At 38.6% G+C, this 26,483-nt stretch overlaps 2 protein-coding genes across 4 annotated transcripts in view; one reads left to right on the top strand and one right to left on the bottom strand.

The window, feature by feature from the left end:
- The window catches only part of DHX29 (DExH-box helicase 29), a 53,090-nt gene extending 47,981 nt beyond the window's left edge, over positions 1–5,109 (bottom strand). For all 3 annotated transcript variants that reach the window (XM_058433898.1, XM_032145180.2, XM_058433897.1), the window contains exon 1: positions 4,780–5,109. In XM_058433898.1, the coding sequence (XP_058289881.1) occupies positions 4,780–5,041 (262 nt within the window). In that variant the 5' untranslated portion in view covers positions 5,042–5,109. The remainder of the gene's footprint in view (positions 1–4,779) is intronic.
- A 188-nt stretch (positions 5,110–5,297) lies between these two features.
- MTREX (Mtr4 exosome RNA helicase) overlaps positions 5,298–26,483 on the top strand; it is a 122,068-nt gene continuing 100,882 nt past the window's right edge. Inside the window, exons 1-3 of the mRNA XM_032145182.2 lie at positions 5,298–5,547; positions 22,423–22,560; positions 24,297–24,363. Of these exons, the coding sequence (XP_032001073.1) occupies positions 5,414–5,547; positions 22,423–22,560; positions 24,297–24,363 (339 nt within the window). The 5' untranslated portion in view covers positions 5,298–5,413. The remainder of the gene's footprint in view (positions 5,548–22,422; positions 22,561–24,296; positions 24,364–26,483) is intronic.

Genomic DNA, 26,483 nt, shown 5'->3' on the forward strand with positions numbered 1-26,483 from the left:
AAAAACAAACAAACAAACAAAAAAAAAACAAATAAAACTGGTTGGTTTTTAATTTACCCAGTTGAAAAGATTAAAGTAAAATTCTCATCTGTCTCCTCCAAACATTTCACCTAAGAGTTTCAACTGTATCACTTCCTTGAAGTTAGCTTATACTGCAAACTTCCAGAGGGTAAATAAAAGAGCTGAGTTTCTGAAAAATGATCAGAGAAATCAAGGAATCCTGCTCAACATTCACTGGGCCAGATTCACTTTTGCCAAGTAAAGTGCATAAGATTTATGACAGCTACTTTCCTTATTGCCTGGAGACTTTTACAATTTTTGGTTTTGTGTTTAATATGGTGGAAGTTACTGGAAATCTGACTGTAAGTAAGGATGTTAGTATGCAATATCTCCAAGGCAAAGTATTATGAATTCCAAATTTATAAATGAAAGGTCATGGAACAATGCAATATATATAGCTGGCTCTCAAAAATATTTACTACATTAAAGTTGAAGCACAGACAACTGATTTCCTCAAAATGACTCAGCTAATTAAAAAAAAAAAAATCAACTAGAATCAGTTTCTTATTGCCCAATAATCTTTTCTTTTGCTACGTATTCTTTTTATACTGTATTTTAAAGGAAAAAAAAATGCTAATGACCCACTATGACTAAGACCTTCACTTTGAGTTGTTAGCACTCTGATTCCCTTCTGATCAACAGTGTGTACATCTGTAGAATGGTTAATCAGGCAATGGACCCAAACAGGGACTCTGGTGGTAAACAGATCCAGTGCCTGTCCTCATGGGGCTTATATTCTGGAACAGTAGTATAATTAGTAAGCAACTAATACTCAAATGAGTAATAAAGGGGAAGTGCAGAGTGCCAAGAGCCAATAGATGAGGATGAATTGATGTAGTCTGAGCAATTAAGGCCTGTGAGGAAGTACACACTGCTAGGGTCGCCCGACTAATCATTTTGAAATGCAAACCAGCTGAAGTTTCTCCTCTACTTAATAACAACACCGGCCCCCACTTCCCATTGAACTTGCTCTGGCTCCTTCCCAGACTTCCAGCCACATTTTAACTTTTTCTTTCTTCACTCCAGCCACACAGCACTATCTTCTTACAACATGCCAAACTTGTTTCCACCTTAGGGTTTTTAGGCTTGTTTTTCCCTCTGCCACAAATACTCCGCAGATCATCTCAGTTTAAATGTTTTCTAAGGGAAGCTACTCCTATTCCAAACCTCCATTCTCCATTTAATGTTTACCAAGTCACAGTTTTCTGTTCCTCATAGCACTTTTTCTATTTTAGTGACCCTAAAAAAAAATTTATAATGGCTTTTATAAATTTATGACATCCATTCCCAATTCTTATTCCCCTCTTAAAATGTTAAGCCTCAACTACGTTCAAGGATTTTCAGAAACACATGCCTCTTGGTTGGAAGAGAAAAATTACTGAATCTCTTATTTTGGTCTCAGTCATAACATGATAAAGCAGCTTAATTATAATTAGGCTAAGGAAGTGGCACTTCTAAAGCACAGGAATGGAAAGAAGAAAGAAGAAAGAAAAGAAAAGAAAAAGAAAGGCAAAGGGAAGGACAGTAAAAGAAAGATGGGGAAAGGTCTTGCTACTCCTAGAACACTCCAGGCTTGCATCTCATGGCCTTTCTGTTCCCTCTCCCCAGGAGACTCTTTACCCAGTCATCTGTGTAACTACTTTACCTGCCTCCTTTGCTCAAATGTCACCTTTTTTTTTTTTTTTGAGACAGAGTCTCGGTCTGTCGCCCAGGCACGATCTCAGCTCACTGCAAGCTCCGCCTCCCGGGTTCACGCCATTCTCCTGCCTCAGCCTCTCCAAGTAGCTGGGACTACAGGCGCCAGCCACCACGCCCGGCTAATTTTTTATATTTTTAGTAGAGACGGGGTTTCACCGTGGTCTCAATCTCCTGACCTCGTGATCCACCCACCTCGGCCTCCCAAAGTGCTGGGATTACAAGCGTGCGCCACTGCGCCTAGCCACCTTGTTATATGATGCCTTCCTTCCCTGACCATCCTATTTAATACTGAACCTCTCCCCACCCTCCTCCCTATTCGGCCTCTTCAGAAATTCTTTGATGAACAAATGAAATAAAAAAAAAAAAAACAAGAGTGGTAAGAATACCCCAAATTGTGCAAGCCATTTGGTGATTTTGAACCTCTACAATAGAGGACAATTTTGACCAGCTGTGCTGAGTACAATCCTTCAAATTGGAAAGATAAGGAGGGATGGAAGTAGAGTAGAACCACTACATATACATTAGGAACTACACAGAGTTGAGCATTTTTCCACTTTTTTCTCCAAAATAGGTTTATTGTATGTTATACTATATATTAAAAGCATCCTAAAATAAACCCAAAAGTTATGTGCAAATTTTTTCTCTTGATTTCTTGGTCTTAGTAATTCCTTTGAACTTTCCTTACCAGTTATCCAAGAAATTTTCTTCATGACGATATGCACAGCACTCGAGTAGATACTGGGGAAATGTTAACACATATCCATAAAACTGTTCCTATATATTTTGTAGGATATATAAAACGTATAATTCTTTACATATCATAAGGCAAGAACTAACTATCAAAAAGAATGATTTAAACAACTAGGATACGTCAGTTGTGAATAGCAGGAAGAATTCAAAAGGAAGTTACCTGAAATGGGTATTTTAAGGTTTTGGTAGATGATGTTAGGGACAGATTGCACTCCATGAGGAAAAACATGGCAAGAATAAATATGAGGAAGGAGAAAACTAAGAGCTCCATTTGGAGAAATGAAAACACACCACATTTGCTATAGTTGAATAGAGGAATTATTAAAAGGCTAGAAAGAGGGTTTTAGAAGCTAGCTAAATGATTTGGATTTTATTGCAAAGTCAGTGAGGATGCCATGGAAGAAAATAGGAAGTGTTACGACCAAAGCAGCCTTTCTGGAAGACCAGTCTGATGTTGATATGCAAGACCAACTGGAGGAGGCAAAATGAGCACAGCTATGGAGCCCTATTAAAAGACTTTGTTGGTACTCCAGGAATTCACAAGTACCGAGACTAGGATGTGAACTACACAAATGCAAAGTGAAACATGGAAAAACAGAAACAAGGAAGTCGAAGGAAAAGTTAGTTTGGGGAAAGAAGAGTAGTTTAGTACTAGCCCTGTTACATTTGAGATGCTTGCAAAAAGTAGGGTCAGAGGATCCAGGAAAACGTATAAATTGCCAATTTGAGCTTGGAAGACAGGCCATCTACAAAGGAAAAGATAGAAGTAATGGAAATAGATGAACACTCCTAGAAGGGCTTTAGGAGCGAACTATACTGTCAAGGATTGACACCTTGAGAAAGGGTCACATTTTGGGGCTGGAGGAAAGAGAAGCCAAAGAATACAACAAATCACTATCAGTTCAAATAATTCAGAGGAATGTCAGTAAAAGACAAAGGAAAAGTAAAAAAGAGGCTGATCCACAGAATAAAACTGCCATAGTTATCAGGGAGAAATTCTATGTATTTGTAATTACAAGTATGCTAACTCTGTAGCTAACACTACAATAAATTGCAGGGTAAAGAACTGTTTCCACCTTCTAGGTAAAGGTCTGGTACCTGCCTACTTTTTCAGTCTCATCTCATTTCCTCCTTTGGCAATGCTTTATGTTCTGTGAATTCCTCAAGAGCCCCAAGCTCTTTCCTGACTCAAAATTTTTACACATGATGTTCATTACGCCCGCCTGGAATACTAATTTCTGCCATGCTTCACAGAGTTAACTCCTTTTTCATCCTCCTGATCTCAGCTTAACTGTTACATTTCCAGACACCATCCATGATACCTGCTCATCCCAAGAAAAATTAGATTACCCTGTTAAACTGTCTTCCCAGGCTTTTCTTTGTGGCACTTATCTATTATAAGGCTATAAATATGTCTGTGTGCGTTATCTATCAGTTAACACCTATCTCTGACATTAGACTGGCAAGCTCCATGACGTGATGTCTCTTTTTGCTCATCACATTCCTCACATCTTATCAGATACATACTAAATATTTGCATATATACACATAAATGCTCAGCAAATATTTCTTGAATACTCCAATGAGTACAAGCAAACAACCCGAGAAGAACACAACAGAATGTAATTGTTCATCTTTTGAGCTCAACCGTAATAGTGGCCTGCTCATCTGCAGCAGGAATCGGCCATCTACAATTTGAGTTGTCAAAGCAGTTTGTACAGTAAGCAAAACTGCATGGCGGCAGAAACGAGGGCAGACAATTTCACAATAGGTTACACGTAACCAGTGTGTAACCACTGTGTAAGTCCTGCAATTTTTATTAAGTACTGATTTTTCCAGAACGCATGGAGACACTAGATTGTTGCTGAAAATGATATGAAGAACAGACAGAAAATGGGGCTGGCTGGCACCAGGAGGTCAGGAACTCCACTCAGTACTCGTCTTTGCGTTAGCCTAGCTAGCTGAGATGGTGCTCAGGATGGATCCCTGCTAAAACAGGAGGTAATGCAATTATTTTGTTTTTAGAAGGGGGAAAAGTGTGAGTTAAAAGGGAAATGCCAGGCTGCAACAGGGCTACTGTCAGAATTTTGGAGGCCCAAAGAGCTTAGATTTTTAATCTAAAACAAGACCACCCCATGGGGAGGTAGCAGCTCGAGTGTTGGGAGGTAGAAATGTCGGGCCCGAAGCTCCTCCCGGGTTCTAAGGCCCCTTCCTCAGGACAAGCAGCAGGGTCTCAGGGCAGACAGCCAGGGGCTGGGGGACCCCTTGTACCTTGCTTGACACGGGGCTCCCTTACGCTGGCAGCGGCAGCGGCACCGGTGGCCGGCCTGGACACCGGCTTCTTGCTTTGGGCCTCCCCGGCAATTCCAGCCTCGGCAGATTTGGCTCTGGAAGCAGACACGGCGGCCCGGACCACCGTGGCCGCTGGAGCCTTGTGTTTCTTGTTCTTGCCGCCCATGTTGCAGCTGTGGCAGAAGATCCTTCGCGGCCCAGGCCCCGACGCTATCACTGCACAGCCGAGACCTCTCCACATTCCCCGGCTCCGGGGCAGCCACCCTGCGCTTCGATCCGGGCTTCTCGGGCCGGGGCGACCGCCCTCGCAATTGGTCGAATTCAGCAGGCTCCGCCTCCTTGAGTCGCCAGCTGCCTGCCACACGCCAGGCGCCGAGCGCCGCCCTCGCTCTTTATCCATTGAGCAGCTTATCCACTTTAGGTCAGGAAGGAAAGGAAAGGAAAGCAGGGAAAAAAAAAAAAAAAAAAAAAGTCAGGAGAACATTTTTGTCGGCTGTGCGACTTGACTACTTTTGTCTCCTGCGGGCCACTGTTGAGCCTTCACGAGACGTCACTGTCTTCGGTCGCGGGGCATCGTGGGTAGGAGGGAGTTTCGCTCTCATTGCTCCCAAAGATGGCGGACGCATTCGGAGATGAGCTGTTCAGCGTGTTCGAGGGGGACTCGACCACTGCGGCGGGAACCAAAAAAGACAAGGAAAAGGACAAGGGGAAATGGAAGGGGCCTCCAGGGTCTGCAGACAAGGCAGGGTAAGGAAAAAGTTCCAGTTGTTGCTTTTATTTTTTTTCTCGGTGCTGAGGAAGAGAACACTACTCTCTTAGGAAGAGCACGAGAAAGTGAAGTGTACATTGAGTGGCGTTGGGAAGTGAAGGGGTTCCAGAAAAAAGTTGGAGAGGGTGGAAGAATGTTGGTTCGTGGAAGGGGAGTCTTGGCGTTTGCTGGTGTTTGCAGGCAGCGTGATCTTTTGCTTCACTTCCCTTAGGTCGATGTTGCTTATTCTATCCCCATCTTCGCGGTTGTCTCCTGGGTTTTGTAGCTACAGCACCAGCACAACACCTGGGACGTAGTCGTTAATAAACAAAACGAATAGTTAGTTGAGTAAAAGGTGAAAAAGTTTAGAAAAAATGATATGAATTGATTTGGAGGGGAAAGGGCAGATAATAACATGAGAAGGGAGAGACATTTAATCTCCAAGACGTAGTAGTTTTCCGTAAAATGGAGATAATAGTGCCTACTACTGGTGGTGATATGAGGAATCAATGAGATATACGTGTAAAGTGCCTAATAGTGGTTAGCTAGCTATCATTAATAAATGGTAGCTATCGTGAGTTTATTGAGAAAAAATTTAAAAATTACTGGACCCTACCCATATGTTTAGACTGGTGCATACAGCCACCAGAAAGTGTACAGATCTGTTTATAGTAGAACAAGGAAAAGCTATTACTTGTATTAAATAAAGTAAGGTGATTAATTAACAATCAACAAAATATACTTTTGGCATTGTGGGGCTAGATACCCAATAGATGCTTGAAATTAAATTAGACATGATTTTGCTCTCAAGGAATTTTCGGTGTAGGGAAAGAGAACCCATTAAAGAGTTACAGTACAGGTGAAGAGGTGATTAACTTAAAATGAATGGTATATACAATTAAGTGTTATAAAAGTTCAAGAAAGGGAGATAGCTATTTCTGACTTTCAGGAAGGCTTATATGCAAGAGGATATTCTGAGTTGAGGAAATTGTGTTGTTAATGGTGCCAAGTTTGTTTGTTTTTAGGAGCACAAATTGAGCAAGAGGAACTGTTTCACTTAGGGACTAGAAGAGATAAGACTGGGAATATACATTGATTTGAGAACATGAGGGGCCTTGAATATCAAGCAGAGGAGTTTTGATTTCATTTTTAAAACCATGTTGAACAAAGTGATTGGATAAATAGAATGATAGTTTAGGGAAATTAATTTGGCAGTGGTTGGCAGAGTACTATAATAGTATAGGGAAAGAAGATAGACATTCATAATGAGAAAGTAAATTAGGAAATTATGTTATCTGGTTGTAAAGATGAAAAGAACCTCAACTCAGGCAGTGGCAGAGGAATGAAAAGGTATGAACATGTTAAGGAAAAAATGGACAGGCTTTCATTAATTAAGGAAAACGGGAAAGGAAGTCAAAAGAGAGGTTTAATTTGCATGTCAGGGTGAAAAAAACAGGGACGTTCAGAGGTTTTGATATAGTGATAACATTAATTTGGCTTGAGACAATGTGAAGGGATGCTAGTATATCTGTAGGAAAATGTCCACTGGGTAGTTTTAATAGGGTTTTGGAGAGAGACCAGGAGTGGAGGTATATATTTGAATATTATTTGAATTGGTCTCCTTGAGGTAGAGATCCCTGTGGGGAAGTAAGTGACACAACACAGAACTTCTGGAGAGGGTACATAAGCCTAAATAAGAGATTAGAGGGATAACAGAAAATTCTATCAGGAGTGTGAAATGAGTGGAACAAAGTGGAAAAATAGTCTACTCGCATTAAGTTGGATTAGGAGAGTTTGGGGAAGCTTTTCAGAGAAAATAAGAAAGGAGGACCAATTATTTTTATTTCTTTCAAGACAGGAAGTAATAGTTAATAGTTGCTAGTGTTTGGGCAACTATGATATTATGAAGACAATACATATATAATTTACCATGTTAGTATATACTTTACCTCAAATTTGCTAGAATAAAATGAGTTTGATTTGCAGGGTAGTTGGGGTAAGCTGTTGGACAACCTTCCAAAGTGAAAAGAGGAAATAAAAATCTAATTTACATTCAATTATATTAGGAAATGAATATTAGAGAAAGGAAATAAGAAAACACAGGAGAACGTTAGTAGCTTAAAGGGTTTTGTTTACTACCAACACTTCTAGCAAGGTCTTCTACATATTTTTAAGAAAAAAAATCCTGGCCGGGCGCGGTGGCTCATGCCTCTAATCCCCCTTTGGGAGGCCGAGGGGGGCAGATCACCTGAGGTCAGGAGTTCGAGACCAGCTTGACCAACATGGCAAAACCCTGTCTCTACTAAAAATACAAAATTTAGCCATGCCTGGTGGCAGGCGCCTGTAATCCCAGCTACTTGGGAGGCTGAGGCAGGAGAATCGCTTGAACCTGGGAGGTGGAGGTTGCAGTGAGCCGAGATTGCGCCACTGCACTCTAGCCTGGGCGACAGAGCTTGACTCCATCTCAAAAAAGAAAGAGAAAAAATCCTGTTTGCCTGATTGCAGTGGCCATAGTAACATTATGCATAGTGTGATTCTCATCTGATCTGTGTAACATAGGAGGGCAAATCATGGAACTTCAGAGGAACTTATTTAGTATTCTACACCAAGTGGATGCTGTTTAAAAAAATTGTTTCTTTACATTTTAGAGATGGGGTCTCATTTTCTCACCCAGGCTGGAGTGCACTGGTGCTTAGCAGCTCATGGTAACCTCAAACTCCTGGCCTCAAGCATTCCTCCCACCTCAGCCTTCTGAATAGCTAGAAGTACAGGTACACACCACCACGTCGGGCTAATTTTTAAAATGTTTTGTAGAGATGGGTGTCTCACTATGTTGCCCAGGCTGGTTTCAAGCTCCTGGCCTCAAGCAGTCCTCCCACCTTGGCCTCTCAAAGTGTTGGGATTCCAGGTGTGAGCCACTGTGCACAGCCAGTGAGTACTTTTTAAAAAAACTTTATGAGAATTGTCAAACTATGTATTTTATATATAAAACAGTATGAAGAGCTTCATGTACTCATAACTCAGCTTCACCAATATCAAGTCATGGTCAATCTATTCCTACATTTTTTTTTTTTTTTTAATCAAATGCAAGTTGTTTTTTCTCCCTAAATATTTCAGTATTTATGTCATCCAACAAAACTAACAATAATTCCTTAATATCATTAAATACTGAATCTGCAGTGAGATGTCCCCAGTTGTCTCGGATGTTTTTTGATCATTGGTATTTGAATCAGGATTCAAACAAAACCCTACACTGTTTTTATTGTTATGTCCCTTAAGTATCTTATGCTGCAACAGCCTCCCTCTTTTTTTCTTCTGCCATTGATTTCTATTTTGGAGGGATGAGTGAAGGGAGAAACCAGGTCATCTATTCTGTGGAGTTTCCTACATCCTGGATTTGCTTTCTTAAACTGCCATTTAACTTGCTTCTGTATCCTCAAGTATCTTGGCTGTAAACTGTCCTCATCCCTAGAGCTGCATTTTGTGACATAATAGCCACTGTCCTCACGTAGCTGTTGAGCACTTAAAATATGACTTGTCAGAATTGAGATGTTTGGTGAGTGTAAAATTCACACCAGAATTAGAAATGTTAATATGAAAATTGTAAAATATCTCCTTAATTTTAATTTGGTTATAATTGAAATGATAGTATTTTGCATATATTGGGTTCAATGAAAGATATTAAAATTTATTTCAACAGTTTCTTTTTACCTTTTTAAATGTGGTTATTAGAAAATTTTAAATTACATATGCAACTTGTAGCTTGTATATGTATGTATATATACTGGACTGCTCTGATCTAGTGGCTTGATTAGATTAGGTTCAATTTATTTCCTATTTCATTACATCATAATGTCTGAATATTCTACTGTTCTAAGATTGACAAGTTGGCGAAAATAATATCACCCTGATTCCTCATCAACCTTTCATATGATGGCTTTAGCACCTAGTGATAATTGCCTAGGTCCATTACTTCACTAGTACTTGCACAGTGGCGATTTTCTGTTTTTATCATTTCTCTCTGCATTTATTACCTGGAATCCACTTATTAAAAAAGGCATTGTCTCATCAGCTGTTTACCTTGAAATACAGTTCATAAAGAAAAGGCAGGATAAATGCTTGATCCTTTAACAATTTTTAAGGAAATGAGTTGTGTCCTAAGGAAGTTTCAATGGTGACCAACATGGGTGTATGATTATGTTTAGGTTCTGGGTAAATGAGCAGATTTTTATATATTTACTCCTTTGCACTTATTTCTTCTTCTTCTTTTTTTAATCTTATTGGGGTATAGTTGAAGTGCAGTAAACCAACACAGTCAAGATAAACATTTCCATCACCCTCAGGAGTTTTTTTGTGCCCCTTTTTAATACATCCGTATCACCACCTATCTAGAACTTATATTTTCTAAAATTTTATTTAAATACATTATGTATTCCTTTTACATGGCTTCTTTTACTCAGCATAGTGCTTCTGAGATTCAGTCATGTGGTGTATATCAATAGTTTGTTTTTATTGCTGAATAGTATTGTTTTATGCATATGCCATATTTGTTTATACCTCTCTCTGTTACTGGACATTTGAGTTGTTTCTGTTATGTTTTTTGAAACTTGGATTTCCAATCTTTTGATCAGTGAGCACTCTTTAGGTTGGCTCTTGTGTCTTTTTGACAAGACATCATCAGTCTTTGATAGCTTATGTGCTTTCTGGATTTTCTGGACTCACTATACACTTTCAGTGCCAAACTTGGAATCAGCCATATCTCTAAGGAGCCTCTAATTTCTTATAGTGAGAAATGTTATTTTGTGCTTAGGGTGCACAATGCTACTGGATTTCATTGCTTTTAGGTTTTTACAGTACAAAGAACTAGGGAATCTTTGTTTTTATAAAAAATAGAATTCATACTGACATTTCCAATACAATTAATATCACAGGGTTTTTATTTAACTTTTTGGATTTTTATAAATGTATCATTTCTTGGTTTTGTTGAAAATCCTCATTCCTAGGCCAGGCACACGGCTCATGTCTGTAATCCCAGCACTTTTGGAGGCTGAGGCAGGTGGATTGCCTGAGCCCAGTAGTTCGGGACCAGCTTGGGCAACATGGTGAAACCCTGTCTCTACAAAAAAAAAAAAAAAAAAAATTTAGCTGGGTCTTGTGGCATGCGCCTGTAGTCCCTCCTAGTCAGGAGGCTGAAGTGGGAGGATTGCTTTAGCCCTGGGAGGTTGAGGCTGCAGGGAGCTGTGATCATGACACTGCACTCTAGCCTGGGTAACAGAAAGAGACATGTCTCAAAAAAAAAAAAGGAAAGAAAATCCTCATTCCTGCTGACAATTACATAATTAAACTTTTTCTTATATATACTTATAACAGTTTAAAAATAATTTTGCTATTAATAAGATATTGAATGCAGTTGCGGTTCTTTTTGCCCTCAGAATATATCGTGGTAACAGTGAAAATATTCTATAGTTCTTTTCTCTAAATGTTTATGCCACTAATTTGATATTTATTGTGTTCATTTGTTTCAGTGTATTTACAGTTTTTAAGAATTGCTAAAAATTTAATTTTTAAGAAATTATGTAAAAGATTTTATAGTTCCAAAATCAAAAGTTTAAAACAGTACATTCTTGCTTCCATCCTTGTCCTTTCTTCCATTTCCTCCCTCCCCTTTAGTTTTTGCTTTGTCTCATTTCTTTTTGAAAATATCAAATTGTGTGTATAGGTGTGTGTCTATCAGATTTCTCCATTTCTCACTTCTTGTGCAAAAGGTAGCATTAAAAACTGTTCTTCTTTTTTTACTTGGTATTTTGACCAAGAGATCATCGTATATCAATATGTAGAGAACTGTTTTTTGTTTTTTTTTTTTAACAACTGCATAGTTGCAGTCTTTCAGTCAATGTTCTCTGAATGAACATGGTATTATTTTCAGTCTTTTGCTGTTACAAATGATGCAACAATGTCTGTTTTGTACAAGTCTGTTTCTTGTTGTTGTTGTTTGCCATTTTATCTTTGGAATAGATTCTTAGAAGCAGAATTACTAGGTCAAAGAGAGTAACTAAGTAGGCATTTTTGCTAGATGTAGCCAAATTCCTCTCCACAGGAGATGTACCATTTTGTGTTTTCAACAGTGTGGTAGCAATGACAGTCCCACAGTGATGTTCATGTCCCAATCCCTAGAACGCTTGAAATTGTTAGGTTACTTGGCAAAGGAGAAAGTTGCAGATGGAGTTCATGCTGCTAATCAGTTGACCTTGAGGTGGAGAGAGAATTCTGGATTATCCAGGTGGGACCAAAGTAATAACAAGGATTTTTAAAAGTGAAAGAAAGAAGCTGAAGGGAGAGAACCAGAAAGACAGCAACATTAGTAGGGCTCTGGCTGACTTTAAAGGTGGAGGAACGGGGTCATAAGCCGGAAAATGTGGGTGATCTCTAGAAGTGGAAGTGGCAAGGAAATGGATTTTCCCCCAGAGCCTTCAGGTAGGAACACAGCCCTGCCAACACAGCACCCTAATTTTGGTCTTATAAGACCTATATTGCACTTCTTTCTTTCTGAACTATAAAACAGTAAATTTGTCCTATTTTAAGCCAACCGTCCCCAACCTTTTTAGCATCAAGGGCTGGCTTCATGGAAGAAAGTTTTTCCACAGACCAGCAGTAGGGGGATGGTTTCAGGATGAAACTCTTCCACCTCAGATCATCAGGCATTAGATTCTCATAAGGAGCACGAAAGCTAGATTCTTCACATGTACAGTTTACAGCAGGGTTTGTGCTCCCATGAGAATCTAATGCTGCTGCTGATCTGACTGGAGGCAGAACTCAGGCGGTAATGTTCACTCACTCACTGCTCACCTCCTGCTATGCAGCCTGGTTTCTTAACAGGGCATGAACTGCCCAGGGGTTGGGGGCCCATTTTAAGCCACTGGGTTTGTGGTAATTTGTTACAGCAGCAATAAAAAGTTGATACAGTAATGTGTGAGAGTACTTTATGGCCTTTTTCACAGTGTATTGAACTTGGATTTTTGTCAGTGAGATCGATGAGAAATTGTATTTCAATTCATGTTAATTTATATTTCTTTTTGTATGAATGAAGCAAAGCATCGTACATTCAGAGGCTATTTGATTTTGTGAATTGTTCATACCTTTTTTTCATCTTTAAAAAAATTAATAGTTGGTCCTTTTTAATTTTTAGGACCTCTTTATGGACTAGGGATATTATTCCTCTAACGTAAATTGCAAATATTTTCCCCAATGTTTTGTCATTCAGAAAAATTTTAATACAGTCACATTTGTCATTCTTGTTGCTCTTGGATTTTTTGTCATGTTTTCTTCAAATCCTTGTATGGTTTTATTTTTTACGTGTGCATCTGATCCTTTTTAAACTGGTGCTTTTCATTGTGTTAAACAGATTGCCCAGATAGTCTAAAATCATTTTGACAAATATTTGTAAAGATGATTATTATTATATATATTTTTTGAGACAGAGACGACAACAACAACAACAAAAATCCATATTCCATTGTGGCATAGAGCAATAGTTAATCCACTGGAGATTACTATCAGGTTAACTTCTTTGTAGCTCTCAGAATAGAACTATTTCTGAGTATATGTGTACTTCATACAAATCTCCATCAACTGAGAAGGTTGTTGTTCTACACTAGCATTTTAAAAATAGTCTGTATTTATACTTACGTGTAATTGTACAGAGAAGTATAAGACTGTGGAGCTGGGGGCAGTGGCTCATGCCTGTAGTCCCAGCTACTAGGGAGGCTGGGGCCACCCTGGATAATACAGCCGGGACCCAACTTGAAAAAAAAAAAAAAAAACCTGTGGAATGCTTACATCATTGTTTTGTACCCTGGTAGAAATCAAATAAACACAGTTAGAAGTTATAACAGAAATGTTACTACTGACTCCACAGAAATAAAAACAACCATCACAAACTATTATGAACACCTCTACACATACAAACTAGAAAACCTACAAGAGGTGGATAAATTCTTAGACACATACATCCTCCCAAGACTGACCCAGGAGGAAATTGATTCCCTAAACAGACCAGTAGCAAGCTCCAAAATTAAATCAGTAATAAATAGCCTTCCCACCAAAAAAAGCCCAGGACCTGATGGATTCACAGCAGAATTCTACCAGATGTACAAAGAAATGCTGGTAGCATTCCTACAGATATTATTCATAAAAATTGAGGAGGAAAGACTCCTCCCCAACTTATTCTGTGAGGCCAGCATCATCTTGATATCAAAAATGGGCAGAGACACAACGACAAAAAACTTCAGGCCGTGGTGTATATGTGCCACATTTTCTTAATCCAGTCTATCGTTGTTGGACATTTGGGTTGGTTCCAAGTCTTTGCTATTGTGAATAGTGCCGCAATAAACATACGTGTGCATGTGTCTTTATAGCAGCATGATTTATAGTCCTTTGGGTATATACCCAGTAATGGGATGGCTGGGTCAAATGGTATTTCTAGTTCTAGATCCCTGAGGAATCGCCACACTGACTTCCACAATGGTTGAAAATGTGGCACATATACACCATGGAATACTATGCAGCCATAAAAAATGATGAGTTCATGTCCTTTGTAGGGACGTGGATGAAACTGGAAAACATCATTCTCAGTAAACTATCGCAAGGACAAAAAACCAAACACCACATGTTCTCACTCATAGGTGGGAATTGAACAATGAGAACTCATGGATACAGGAAGGGGAACATCACACTCTGGGGACTGTTGTGGGGTGGGGGGAGGGGGGAGGGACAGCATTAGGAGATATACCTAATGCTAAATGACGAGTTAATGGGTGCAGCAAAACAACATGGCACATGGATACGTATGTAACACACCTGCACATTGTGCACATGTACCCTAAAACCTAAAGTATAATAATAAAAAAAAAAAAGAAATCACCAAAAAAAAAAAAAAAAAAAAACTTCAGGCCGCTATCCTTGATGAACATCAATGCAAAAATCCTCAGCAGAATACTTGCAAATCAAATCCAGCAGCACATCAAAAAGCTAATCCACCATGATCAAGTAGGCTTCATCCCCAGGATGCAAGGTTGGTTCAACATACAAATATCAATAAATGTGATTCATCACATGAACAGAACTAAAGACAAAAAACGACATGATTATTTCAATAGATGCGGAAAAGGCCCTCGATAAAATTCAACACCCCTTCATGTTAAAAACTCTCAATAACCTAGGTATTGAAGGAACATACCTCAATATAATAGAGCCATCTATGACAAACCCACAACCAACATTATACTGAACAAGTGAAAGCTGGAAGCATTCCCCTTGAAAACTGACACGAGGCAAGGCTGCCCTCTCTCACCACTTCTATTCAACATAGTATTGGAAGTCCTAGCCAGAGCAGTTAGGCAAAAGAAAGAAAGAAAGGGCATCCAAATAGGAAGAGAGGAAGTCAAACTGTTTGCAGACAACATAATTCAATGTGTAGGAAACGCCATAGTCTGGGCCCAAACACTCCTTCAGCTGACAAACAACTTCAGCAAAGCTGCAGGATACAAAAATTAGTGTACAAAAATGACTAGCATTCTTATACACCAACAATAGCCAGACCGAGAGCCAGGTAAGAGAGGCAATCTCATTCACAATTGCCACACATCTCCCCCCTCCTACACACACACCCTAGAAGTACAGCTAACCAGGGAGGTGAAAGATATATGCAATGAGAATTACAAAATACTGTTCAAAGAAATCAGAGAAGACACAAACAAGTGGAAAAACACCCCATGCTCATGAATAGGAAGAATCAGTATCATCGAAATGGCTATAGTGCCCAAAGCAATGTACAGATTCAGTGCTATTCCTATCAAACTACCAATGACATTCTTCACAGAACTAGAAAAAACTACTTTAAAATTTATATGGAACCAAAAATAGCCAAGGCAGTCCTAAGCAAAAAGAACAAAGCTGGAGGCATCACATTACCCTACTTCAAACTATACTACAAGGCTACAGTAACCAAACAGCATGATACTGGTACAAAAACAGGCACATTGACCAATGGAACAGAATAGAGAGCTAGAAGTAAGGCCGCGCATCTGCAACCATCTGATCTTTGACAGAGCTAACAAAACGAAGCAGTGGGGAAAAGACTCGCTATTCAATAAATGGTGCTGGGATAACTGGCTAGCCATATGCAGAAAATTGAAGGTGGACTCCTTCTTTACACCATGTAGAAAAATCAACTCAAGGTGGATTAAAGACAAATGTAAAACCCAAAACTACACCCTGGAAGACAACCTAGGCAGTATCATCCTGGACCTAGGAACGGGCAAAGATTTGATGACAAAGACACCAAAAGCCATCGCAACAAAAGCAAAAATTGACAAATGGGATCTAATTAAACTTAAGAGCTTCCATACAGCAAAAGAAGCTATCAACAGAGTAAACAGACAACCCACAGAATGGGAGAAAATTTTTGTAAACTATGCATTTGACAAAGGTCTAATATGCAGCATTTATAAGGAACTTAAATTTACAGGAGAAAAACAACCCTATTAAAAGATGGACAGAGGACATGAACAGACATTTCTCAAAAGAAGACATACATGGGGCCAAAAAGCATATTAAAAAAAGCTCAGTATCACTGATCATTAGAGAATTGCAAATCAAAACCATAAATGAGATACCATCTAACACCAGTCAGAATGGCTATTACCAGAAACTAAAAAAAAACAGATGCTGTCAAGGTTGCAGAGAAAAGGGATCACTTATAACTGTTGGTGGGAGTGTAAATCAGTTCAACCGTTGTGGAAGGCAGTATGGCAGTTCATCAAAGAGCTAAAAACAGATATACCATTAGACCAGCAATCCCGTTACTGGGTATATACCCACAGGAATATAAAGCATTCTACCATGAAGACACATGCATGTGGATGTTCATTGCAGCACTATTCACAATAGCAAAGACATGGAATCAACCCAAATGCCCATCAATGACAGATTGGATAAAGAAAATGTGGTATATATACACCATGAAATATTATGCAGCCATGAAAAAGAATGAGCTCATGTCTCTTGCAGGAACATGGATGGAGCTGGAGGCTATCATCCTTAGCAAACTAATGCAGAAACAGAAAACCAAATACCTCATGTTCTCGCTTATAAATGGGAGCTAAAAGATAACACGAACACAAAGAAGGAAACAACAGACACTGGGGTCTACTTGGAGGGAGAGGAGCAGAAAAGATAACTCTTGGGCACTGGCCTTAAATACCTAGATGATGAAATAATATGTACAACAAACCCCCATGACGTGTTTACCTGCATAGCAAACCTTCACATGTACCCCCAAACCTAAAATAAAAGTTTAAAAAGACTAAATACTTCTGCTTGGCACATGTTCTTCTCTAGGCGAGATACAATGGTTGTGCACGATGGTCACTGCTTAACTTTTATTACAGTTAGTACTAAATGTCATTTCAGGTAGTGTGAGTACTTAAAAAAACTTCTTATTTGACATAATTTCAGACTTAAAGAAAATATATAAGAATGGCACCAAAATTCTTGTACACCTTCACTCAAATATTCTAAATTTTAACATTTTACCACATTTACTTTATCCTCCCTTCCCCTTTCTTCCCATAATGCATATGTATATGTGTATGTTTGTGGATATATAATTTTTTCTGAACTGTTTAGAGTAAGTTGCAGGTATGTTGCCCATTTACCTCTAGATTTCTAAGTTGCTTAGTGTGTATTTTCTGAAAATGAGAGCATTCTTTTATATAACCACAGTTCAGTTTATAGTTATCAAAATTAGGAAATTATATATTGATACAGTACTGTTACCTAATCAGACTTATCCAGATTTTGCCAATTGCTTTAATGTCCCTTATAAGAAAATAATTCTATATAGGATTAAGTGATTTGGTTGTCATGTCTTTTGTCTCTACTAGTCTTTGAATTTCATGACCTTAACATTTTAGAATGTGTTGCTAGGTGTTGCCAAATTCCTCTATAGGTTAGAGATTGATTTTTATCCTCTGTAATTACAGGCTTGTTATCCCAGTTTGGGTTTGTTGGCCAATAAGTTATAATTAGATGTTGGCCAAATTTGTTGTTTGGGTTTAATGGCCAATTTGGTGCTCTTTCTTGTGCTATATATAGAGCATGCTACCCTTATGAACTAAGAGGAATAACATTCTCAGATGGTTTCAATAAATTAAAACCTTATCCTTAAAAAGTAAGCTGGTTATCTACAACACTTCATTTGCAGCCTTTCTGGATAACTGAGATGTTTGTGTGCAAGTTCCACATGTGACATACATACCAAGCTATGAGAGAAATAAATAACTAGAGTCCTAAAAGTCTGACATGGAATATTAAAGAATAATATAGCACATCTGACCAGAAGTGTTCTACCATGAATTTCAGTTTCTCAAAGGTTTGGGAACTTTCATGTTTCTTTGTTTTATGGACTTTAACCAGCTCCTAGTAGAATGTTTTAAATATAGTGGCTTAGTTGTTGCTTACCCAGAGATAGAATAATAGAATGTTACACCTAGAAAGGATCTCAGTTATTGTCCAAATGTCTTGTTTTACTGAGGCCCAAGGATGTTGATGGCCTGTCCAGAAGAGGTTCACATAAGTAGTTAGCAACAAAAATGGGACTAGAATGAATAACTTTTTCTCAAAATTGGGAGTGACAGAATTTACAAATTTTAGGTTTTGCCAAGTATCAAAGAATGGACTTCATTATGGAAAGGTTGTTCAAGCATATGGATCAGTATTGTGTTACCCTTTATTAAAAAGTCTTTTTTTTTTTTTTTGAGATAGAGTCTTGCTCTGTTGCCCAGGCTGGAGTACAGTGGTGCAATCTCAGCTCACTGCAGGCTCCACCGCAAGGTTCACACCATTCTCCTGCCTCAGCCTCCCGAGTAGCTGGGACTACAGGTGCCCACCACCACACCCGGCTAATTTTTTGTATTTTTGGTAGAGATGGGGTTTCACCATGTTAGCCAGGATGGTCTCGATCTCCTGACCTTGTGATCCGCCTGTCTTGGCCTCCCAAAGTGCTGGGATTACAGGCATGAGTCACCGTGCCTGGCCTAAAAATTGTTTAAATAAAACATAAAGAAAAGTGTGCAGATTATGGGATGGATTTTTAGAGTGTGTGGAACACATCCATGCAGCCACCATTCTGTGCAAAAAAATAGAATATTACAACCCCTCTGTGTCCCTTAGAAAAATAACTATCCTGATAACATGTGTTAGTGTTTTTGTTTGGGACTGTTATGTAAGTGGAATCATACAAAATATATTTTTGTGTTTGGCTTTGGCTCAACATTGTTTGCACAATTCATGACTGTAAATGGAATAGCAGTTCTGAGTGTGACTGTTTTGTTACGGGATCAGAGGGGCAAAGTCACAATTTTCCGAAAAGTCTATTAAAATACCCTGTCCTTTAAAGCTAGATTTTTCTTCATATGCTTTGCCCAAAACAATGTGTCATAGCAAGTTGAATACAGAAACAGGTGAGACCTGCTGTTTCTGTTAAGCCAGACATGAGAGATTTGCAAAAATATAAAAACTATGCCATTCTCATTAACATTTTTTTAGAAAATAGTTTTTTACCAAAAATGTTACTCATGTTAATATGTAGTGGTTTGACTGTTGCCATTTTAAAGTGAATTAATAAGTATTTAAAACATTTTTAGTTTTAATATCTAACACTGCAAGTATCAATAGATACAACCACATAAAATTCATTAGAGTTTCTCATAACTTTTAAGACTGAGAAAGGATTCTGAAACCAAAAAGTTTGAGCCACTGACCTAATATCTGATTTACAATTCTGTCGTAAGTAATGATGTTGAGCTGCTTTTCATGTGCCTGTTGCCTATTTGAATATCCTCTTTTCCAAAGTGCCCGATAAGTCATTTGCTCATTTTTTTAATTGGTTTATCTTTTAAAAATTGATTTTTTTTTATTTTTTATTTTTTAGATTTTTTTTTTTTATTATACTTTAGGTTTTAGGGTACATGTGCACAATGTGCAGGTTTGTTACATATGTATCCATGTGCCATGTTGATTTCCTGCACCCATTAACTCGTCATTTAGCATTAGGTATATCTCCTAATGCTGTCCCTCCCCCATCCCCCCACCCCACAACAGTCTCCTGAGTGTGATGTTCCCCTTCCTGTGTCCATGAGTTCTCATTGTTCAATTCCCACCTATGAGTGAGAACATGTGGTGTTTGGTTTTTTGTCCTTGCGATAGTTTACTGAGAATGATGTTTTCCAGTTTCATCCATGTCCCTACAAAGGACACGAACTCATCATTTTTTATGGCTGCATAGTATTCCATGGTGTATATGTGCCACATTTTCTTAATCCAGTCTATTGTTGTTGGACATCTGGGTTGGTTGCAACTCTTTGGAAAAGAGGAAGTCAAATTGTCCCTGTTTGCAGATGACATGATTGCATATCTAGAAAACCCCATTGTCTCAGCCCAAAATCTCCTTAAGCTGATTAGCAACTTCAGCAAAGTCTCAGGATACAAAATCAATGTACAAAAGTGACAAGCATTCTTGTACACCAATCACAGACAAACAGAGAGCCAAATCATGAGTGAACTCCCATTCACAATTGCTTCAAAGAGAATAAAATACCTAGGAATCCAACTTACAAGGGATGTGAAGGACCTCTTCAAGGAGAACTACAAACCACTGCTCAATGAAATCAAAGAGGATACAAACAAATGGAAGAACATTCCATGCTCATGGGTTGGAAGAATCAATATCGTGAAAATGGCCATACTGCCCAAGGTCATTTATAGATTCAATGCCATCCCCATCAAGCTACCAATGACTTTCTTCACAGAATTGGAAAAAACTACTTTAAAGTTCATATGGAACCAAAAAAGAGCCCGCATCACCAAGTCAATCCTAAGCCAAAAGAACAAAGCTGGAGGCATCATGCTACCTGACTTTAAACTATACTACAAGGCTACAGTAACCAAAACAGCATGGTACTGGTACCACAACAGAGACATAGATCAATGGAATAGAACAGAGCCCTCAGAAATGATGCCGCATATCTACAACTATCTGATCTTTGACAAACCTGACAAAAACAAGCAATGGGGAAAGGATTCCCTATTTAATAAATGGTGCTGGGAAAACTGGCTAGCCATATGTAGAAAGCTGAAACTGGATCCCTTCCTTACACCTTATACAAAAATTAATTCAAGATGGATTAAAGACTTAAATGTTAGACCTAGAACCATTAAAATCCTACAAGAAAACCTAGGCAATACCATTCAGGACATAGGCGTGGGCAAGGACTTCATGTCTAAAACACCAAAAGCAATGGCAACAAAAGCCAAAATTGACAAATGGGATCTAATTAAACTCAAGAGCTTCTGCACAGCAAAAGAAACTACCATCAGAGTGAACAGGCAACCTACAGAATGGGAGAAAATTTTTGCAACCTACTCATCTGACAAAGGGCTAATATCCAGAATCTACAATGAACTCAAACAAATTTACAAGAAAAAAACAAACAACCCCATCAAAAAGTGGGCAAAGGACGTGAACAGATACTTCTCAAAAGAAGACATTTATGCAGCCAAAAAACACATGAAGAAATGCTCATCATCACTGGCCATCAGAGAAATGCAAATCAAAACCACAGTGAGATACCATCTCACACCAGTTAGAATGGCCATCATTAAAAAAGCAGGAAACAACAGGTGCCGGAGAGGATGTGGAGAAATAGGAACACTTTTACACTGTTGGTGGGACTGTAAACTAGTTCAACCATTGTGGAAGTCAGTGTGGCGATTCCTCAGGGATCTAGAACTAGAAATACCATTTGACCCAGCCATCCCATTACTGGGTATATACCCAAAGGACTATAAATCATGCTGCTATAAAGACACATGCACACGTATGTTTATTGCGGCACTATTCATAAAAATTGATTTATAATCCTCACCCCTAATTTTCTGTCCTAGTTAAGAAGTCCGGAAGATAATTTTCTCATTTTATCTTCTAGATTCTTTGTTGTTTTTGCCTTTTCACAGATCTAAAATTCACATGGAATTGATTTTTGTGTATGATGAGGTAAAGGTCAGATTGAATTCCCTTGTGGATATTAGTGTACCAAACATCTTTTTTTTGTTGTTTTTTGAGACAGTCTTGCTCTGTCTCCCAGGCTGGAGTGCGGTGGTGCGATCTCAGCTTACTGCAGCCTCTGCCTCCTGGGTTCAAGCAGTTCACCTGTCTCAGCCTCTCGAGTAGCTGGGACTACAGGCATGCGCCATCATACCCAGCTCATTTTTTTATTTTTAGTAGAGATGGGATTTTGCCACGCTGTCCAGGCTGGTCTCTAACTCCCGACCTCAAGTGATCATCCACCTCAGCCTCCCAAAGTGATTGGATTACAGGTATGAGCCACCGTGCCCGGCTCCAAACGTCATTTATTGTCACTACTTTTGACCAGCAAATCTAATCACAAAAAAATTTTCTTCCAAATAGTAGTATCATGCCTTTAGACAAAGCATTAAATGTTTGTTAAAGGTAACTCATGTTAATGTCTAATGGTGTTTTAATTTACAGTTTTAAAGAAAATATATTTAATAGTTATGTTAGTGTGAATTTTAAGATAATTTTAAACCTTCAAAGAAAAATGAAATACAAATGCAGTAGTATTCAGTTTTACTAGTTATAAAGTTAAGGTATTCTGGGCTTCAGCCAGTTGTTGTTTGTAACATTCATCTATTTAAAACATGACTTTCTGTTGATGGTATAGAGCAGTATATTATGATGTTGCTCTTAAAGTAAAAGTGGATACTGCAGAATTCATTCCAAACTATTTACTTTTCAGGAAACATTTTGATGGTAAATTACAATCAGAATCAACTAATAATGGAAAAAATAAGAGAGATGTAGATTTCGAAGGTACAGATGAACCCATTTTTGGAAAGAAGCCCAGGATAGAAGAGTCAATAACTGAAGACTTAAGGTAATATTTCCAAAGTCCTAAATGTTAGTAACTCATAATTCAGGTGGTTACATGAGGTTTTAAAAATTGTCTCCATGTTGCTACTTAGATATATGCCCGTGTTAGAGAAATGAAGATATTCTTTCTATTTTTATACAGGCATGTAAATGTAGAACACTTACCTAAGTTTGGGGAATTGGAAAGCAATATAGAAAATACTCATCTTTTAATACTTTAGAATCCAGTTTTGAGAAAAAAATCTTAAAACGTGATTTTTTTTTAAAAAAAGTACATTTTCTTTATTTGTAATACCTCAGGAAGAGGATAACTGGAAGAGTGGAATAAAAGGAAAAAATAAAGCTAACTCAGTGAAAGGAATAAGTGGGAAGGAACATTAGAGGGAATTAGATTTTCATAGTTGCATATAGAGTAGAGTGGCTGTGCATCTCAAGACTCCTGCTATAGGTATCTGTGGCTGGAATCGCTGGTATTTATCTGATTTTGGAAGCTGGAGCTTTCTAAAAGTTGATGCCAGTACCCTTGGTTGACCTGTTTTCTATTGTGGTAATGATCTTTAAAACTTTGCTTCTCCCTTCTAATGTTTCATATTTGAACTTGGCACTACCATGAAGAGTTTACGATTTCTGTGATTTTTTTTTTTAAAACCAGTTAACTTTTGTTATAGTTAGTAAAATTATCTCCTATAAGTGGTGATAGATGTGTCACTGGAATATTTAAGATGCACCGTTTTCCCAGGCTACTATAATAAGTTACAAAATAATATTTGTAGTTTAAAGTCATTGTTACTTGTTTGTAACTTTTGAGTTTGTCCCAAGTAATATTATTGACTTAAGTCTTAGAAGTACAGTAAGATAATAATGAATCTAGCACAGAAATACATCTATTTTTCTTCAGTTTATCCAGTTTTGCCTTTTCAGAGTCTAAACAGAGAACCTAGATGAGCATAATGTAGGATTTTGATGAGAATAAGGAACTTTTTTTTTTTTTTTTGAGACATTGTCTCACTCTGTCACCCAGGCGGGAGTGCAGTGGTGTGATCACAGCTTGCTGCAGTCTCAGCCTCCCCAGGGTCAGGTGATTCTCCTGCCTCAACCTCTTGAGTAGCTGGGACTATAGGCGCGTGCCACCACGTGTACTAATTTTTGAGGTTTTTTGTAGTGAGTTTTTGCCATATTGCCCAGGCTGGTCTTGAACTCCTGGGCTCAAGTGATCCACCCACTGCAGCCTCCCAAAGTGTTGAGATTACAGGTGTGAGCCACTGTGCCTGGCCAGGAACACTTCTATAAATAATAGCAACAAATGAATTGGGCTAGTTTATTTTATACTTTCTATTGTGTAGTGGTTTATAACCAGCTTATGTTTTGAAGTGGTGACAGTGCTTGGTAGAGGTACTTTTTATTCAAAATAGTTATTGGAACTAAGCTGACATAATTATTTAAATAATCACTTGGCAGTCTGTTCTGTGTCTGTAATAAAAGATGTTAACTGGTCATTTTTAATTTTCAGCATATATTTGCATAATGTGAAAACATTTCTATGTATTCTTAATAGCCAAAGTTTTTCCTATTTGGAATACTGATGATTGGATAGTGTCATTTTACATTATACTTAATCATAGTATTTGGAATACTATGATTGGATAGTGTCATTGTACTTAACAGTACAATGTGAGGGTTATTATCAAATTATAGAAAAGTAATTTGTTTTTGTGTAACTTTAAACAATTTTTTTTTAAGTTTGGCAGACCTGATGCCCAGAGTCAAGGTACAATCAGTTGAAACTGTTGAAGGGTGTACACATGAGGTAAGCACAAACAGCATACAGAAGGTTAGTGTTGTAAATGGGATTTTTCTTTGGACTATGTAGTATGATGATCAGCAAACAGTTTAGCCATGAGGACCTTGGAAACAATAAATAGTTGCCATGGGGTACCTAGTGGAAGAGTTGGGGCTTTGTAATTAAACTTCGGTTCAGATCCTCCCCCAGCATTTTTCTTAACTATAATCTTGGGTAAATTTCTTATTTTAACAGATTTTTTTTTTTTTTTTTTTTTAAGGCAGAGGTTCACTGTTGTTGACCAGGCTGGAGTGGAATGGCGCGATCTCGGCTTACTGCAACCTCCACCTCCCGGGTTCAAGCAGTTCTCCTGCCCCAGCCTCCTGGGTAGCTGGGACTACAGGCGCGCGCCACCACGCCCGGCTAATTTTTGTATTTTTAGTAGAGACAGGGTTTCACTATGTTGGCCAGGCTGGTCTCAAACTCCTGACCTCGTGATCCACCTGCCTGAGCCTACCAAAGTGCTGGGATTACAGGCATAAGCCACTGCGCCCGGCCAATCTTGGGTAAATTTCTTAACCTCTTTGTTTATTAAAAAACATTGTTGGCTGGGCGCGGTGGCTCACGCTTGTAATCCCAGCACTTTGGGAGGCCGACGTGGGTGGATCACGAGGTCAGGAGATCGAGACCACAGTGAAACCCCATCTCTACTAAAAATATAAAAAAAAATTAGCCTGGCGTGGTGGCGGGCGCCTGTAATCCCAGCTGCTCGGAGAGGCTGAGGCAGGAGAATGGCGTGAACCCGGGAGGCAGAGCTTGCAGTGAGCTGAGATCGCGCCACTGCACTCTAGCACTCCAGCCTGGGTGACAGAGCGAGACTCCATCTCAAAAAAAAAAAAAAAAAAATGTTTTTTTGTAGTTTTTAAATTTGCAATAAAGGGATCTACCTTGTGGTGTGGTTGTGAGCATTATAGAAGTAAATTAGGTAAAGTACCTAGCACAGAGTAGGTGTTTAGAACATTCATACTCCTAAAGTTAAGTAACAGTGCTATTTTTGAAGGTTACATGGTATTTCATGTCTTGCTCCAATGACTGATAAATTGCAGTTTCTTTGTTCTGCCACAAGATGGTGGTCAGAGATAGCTTGTGTCTATTTAGAAGTGAGAATTTATACACATTACATGATGGAACTATAAGACTATTTCCTTCTCAAAACTTTTTATTGTAAACATTATAGCAAGTTATTTTTAGAGGTAATTGGAGAATCTCATTAAAAGTCTATTGAATAAGCAGAGTAATCCAAATTAACAAAAAGCCTTTTGATGTAGGTTTAGAACCTTATCTTTTTTTTTTTTTTTAACTTAGATTCAGGAGGTACATATGCAGGTTTGATTTTTGGTGGTTTTTTTTTTTTTTTGGCTTTTTGGTTTTTTTTTTTAAGCATCTCACTGTCGACCAGGCTGGAGTGCAGTGATGTGATCTCAGCTCACTGCAACCTCCACGTCCCAGGCTCAAGCAATCCTTCTGCCTCAGCCTCCCAAGCAGCTGGAATTACAGGTGCGTGCCACCACTCTTGGCTAATTTTCTTCTTTTTTAATTTTTTCTTTTTATTTTTAGTAGAGACTGAGTTTCACCATGTTGGTCAGGCTGGTCTCAAACTCCTGACTTCAAGTGATCCAGCCGTCTTGGCCTCCCAAAGTGCTGGGATTACAGACGTGAGGCACTGTACCTAGCCATGTGCAGGTGTTACGTGGGTATATCGTGTGATGCTGAGGTTTGGGCTTCAGTTGAACCTGTCACCCAAATAGTGAACATACTACCCAATAGGTATTAAATAGTTTTTCAACCCTTTCCCACTTTCACTTCCTGCTTTTGGAGTCCTCAGTGTGTGTTGTTCTTACCTTTATGTCCATGTGTACCCTATGTTTAGCTCTCGCTAAACATAGTGAGAATATGCGGTATTTGATTTTCTGTTTCTGCATTAAATCACTTAGGATGATGGCCTCCAGCTGCATCCATGTTACTGCAAAGGACATGATTTCTAGAAATTTCTCTTTTAAAATATTTTTCTACTGAAAGTCTCTTATGTTTCTTTAGAAATAGTACATAGTGTCTGACAGGTGTGATGTCCATTTGATCATTCAAGA

The sequence above is a fragment of the Hylobates moloch genome, unplaced genomic scaffold (assembly GCF_009828535.3).
Source record: "Hylobates moloch isolate HMO894 unplaced genomic scaffold, HMol_V3 SCAFFOLD_23, whole genome shotgun sequence".
In the NCBI taxonomy this organism is placed as follows: domain Eukaryota; kingdom Metazoa; phylum Chordata; class Mammalia; order Primates; family Hylobatidae; genus Hylobates; species Hylobates moloch.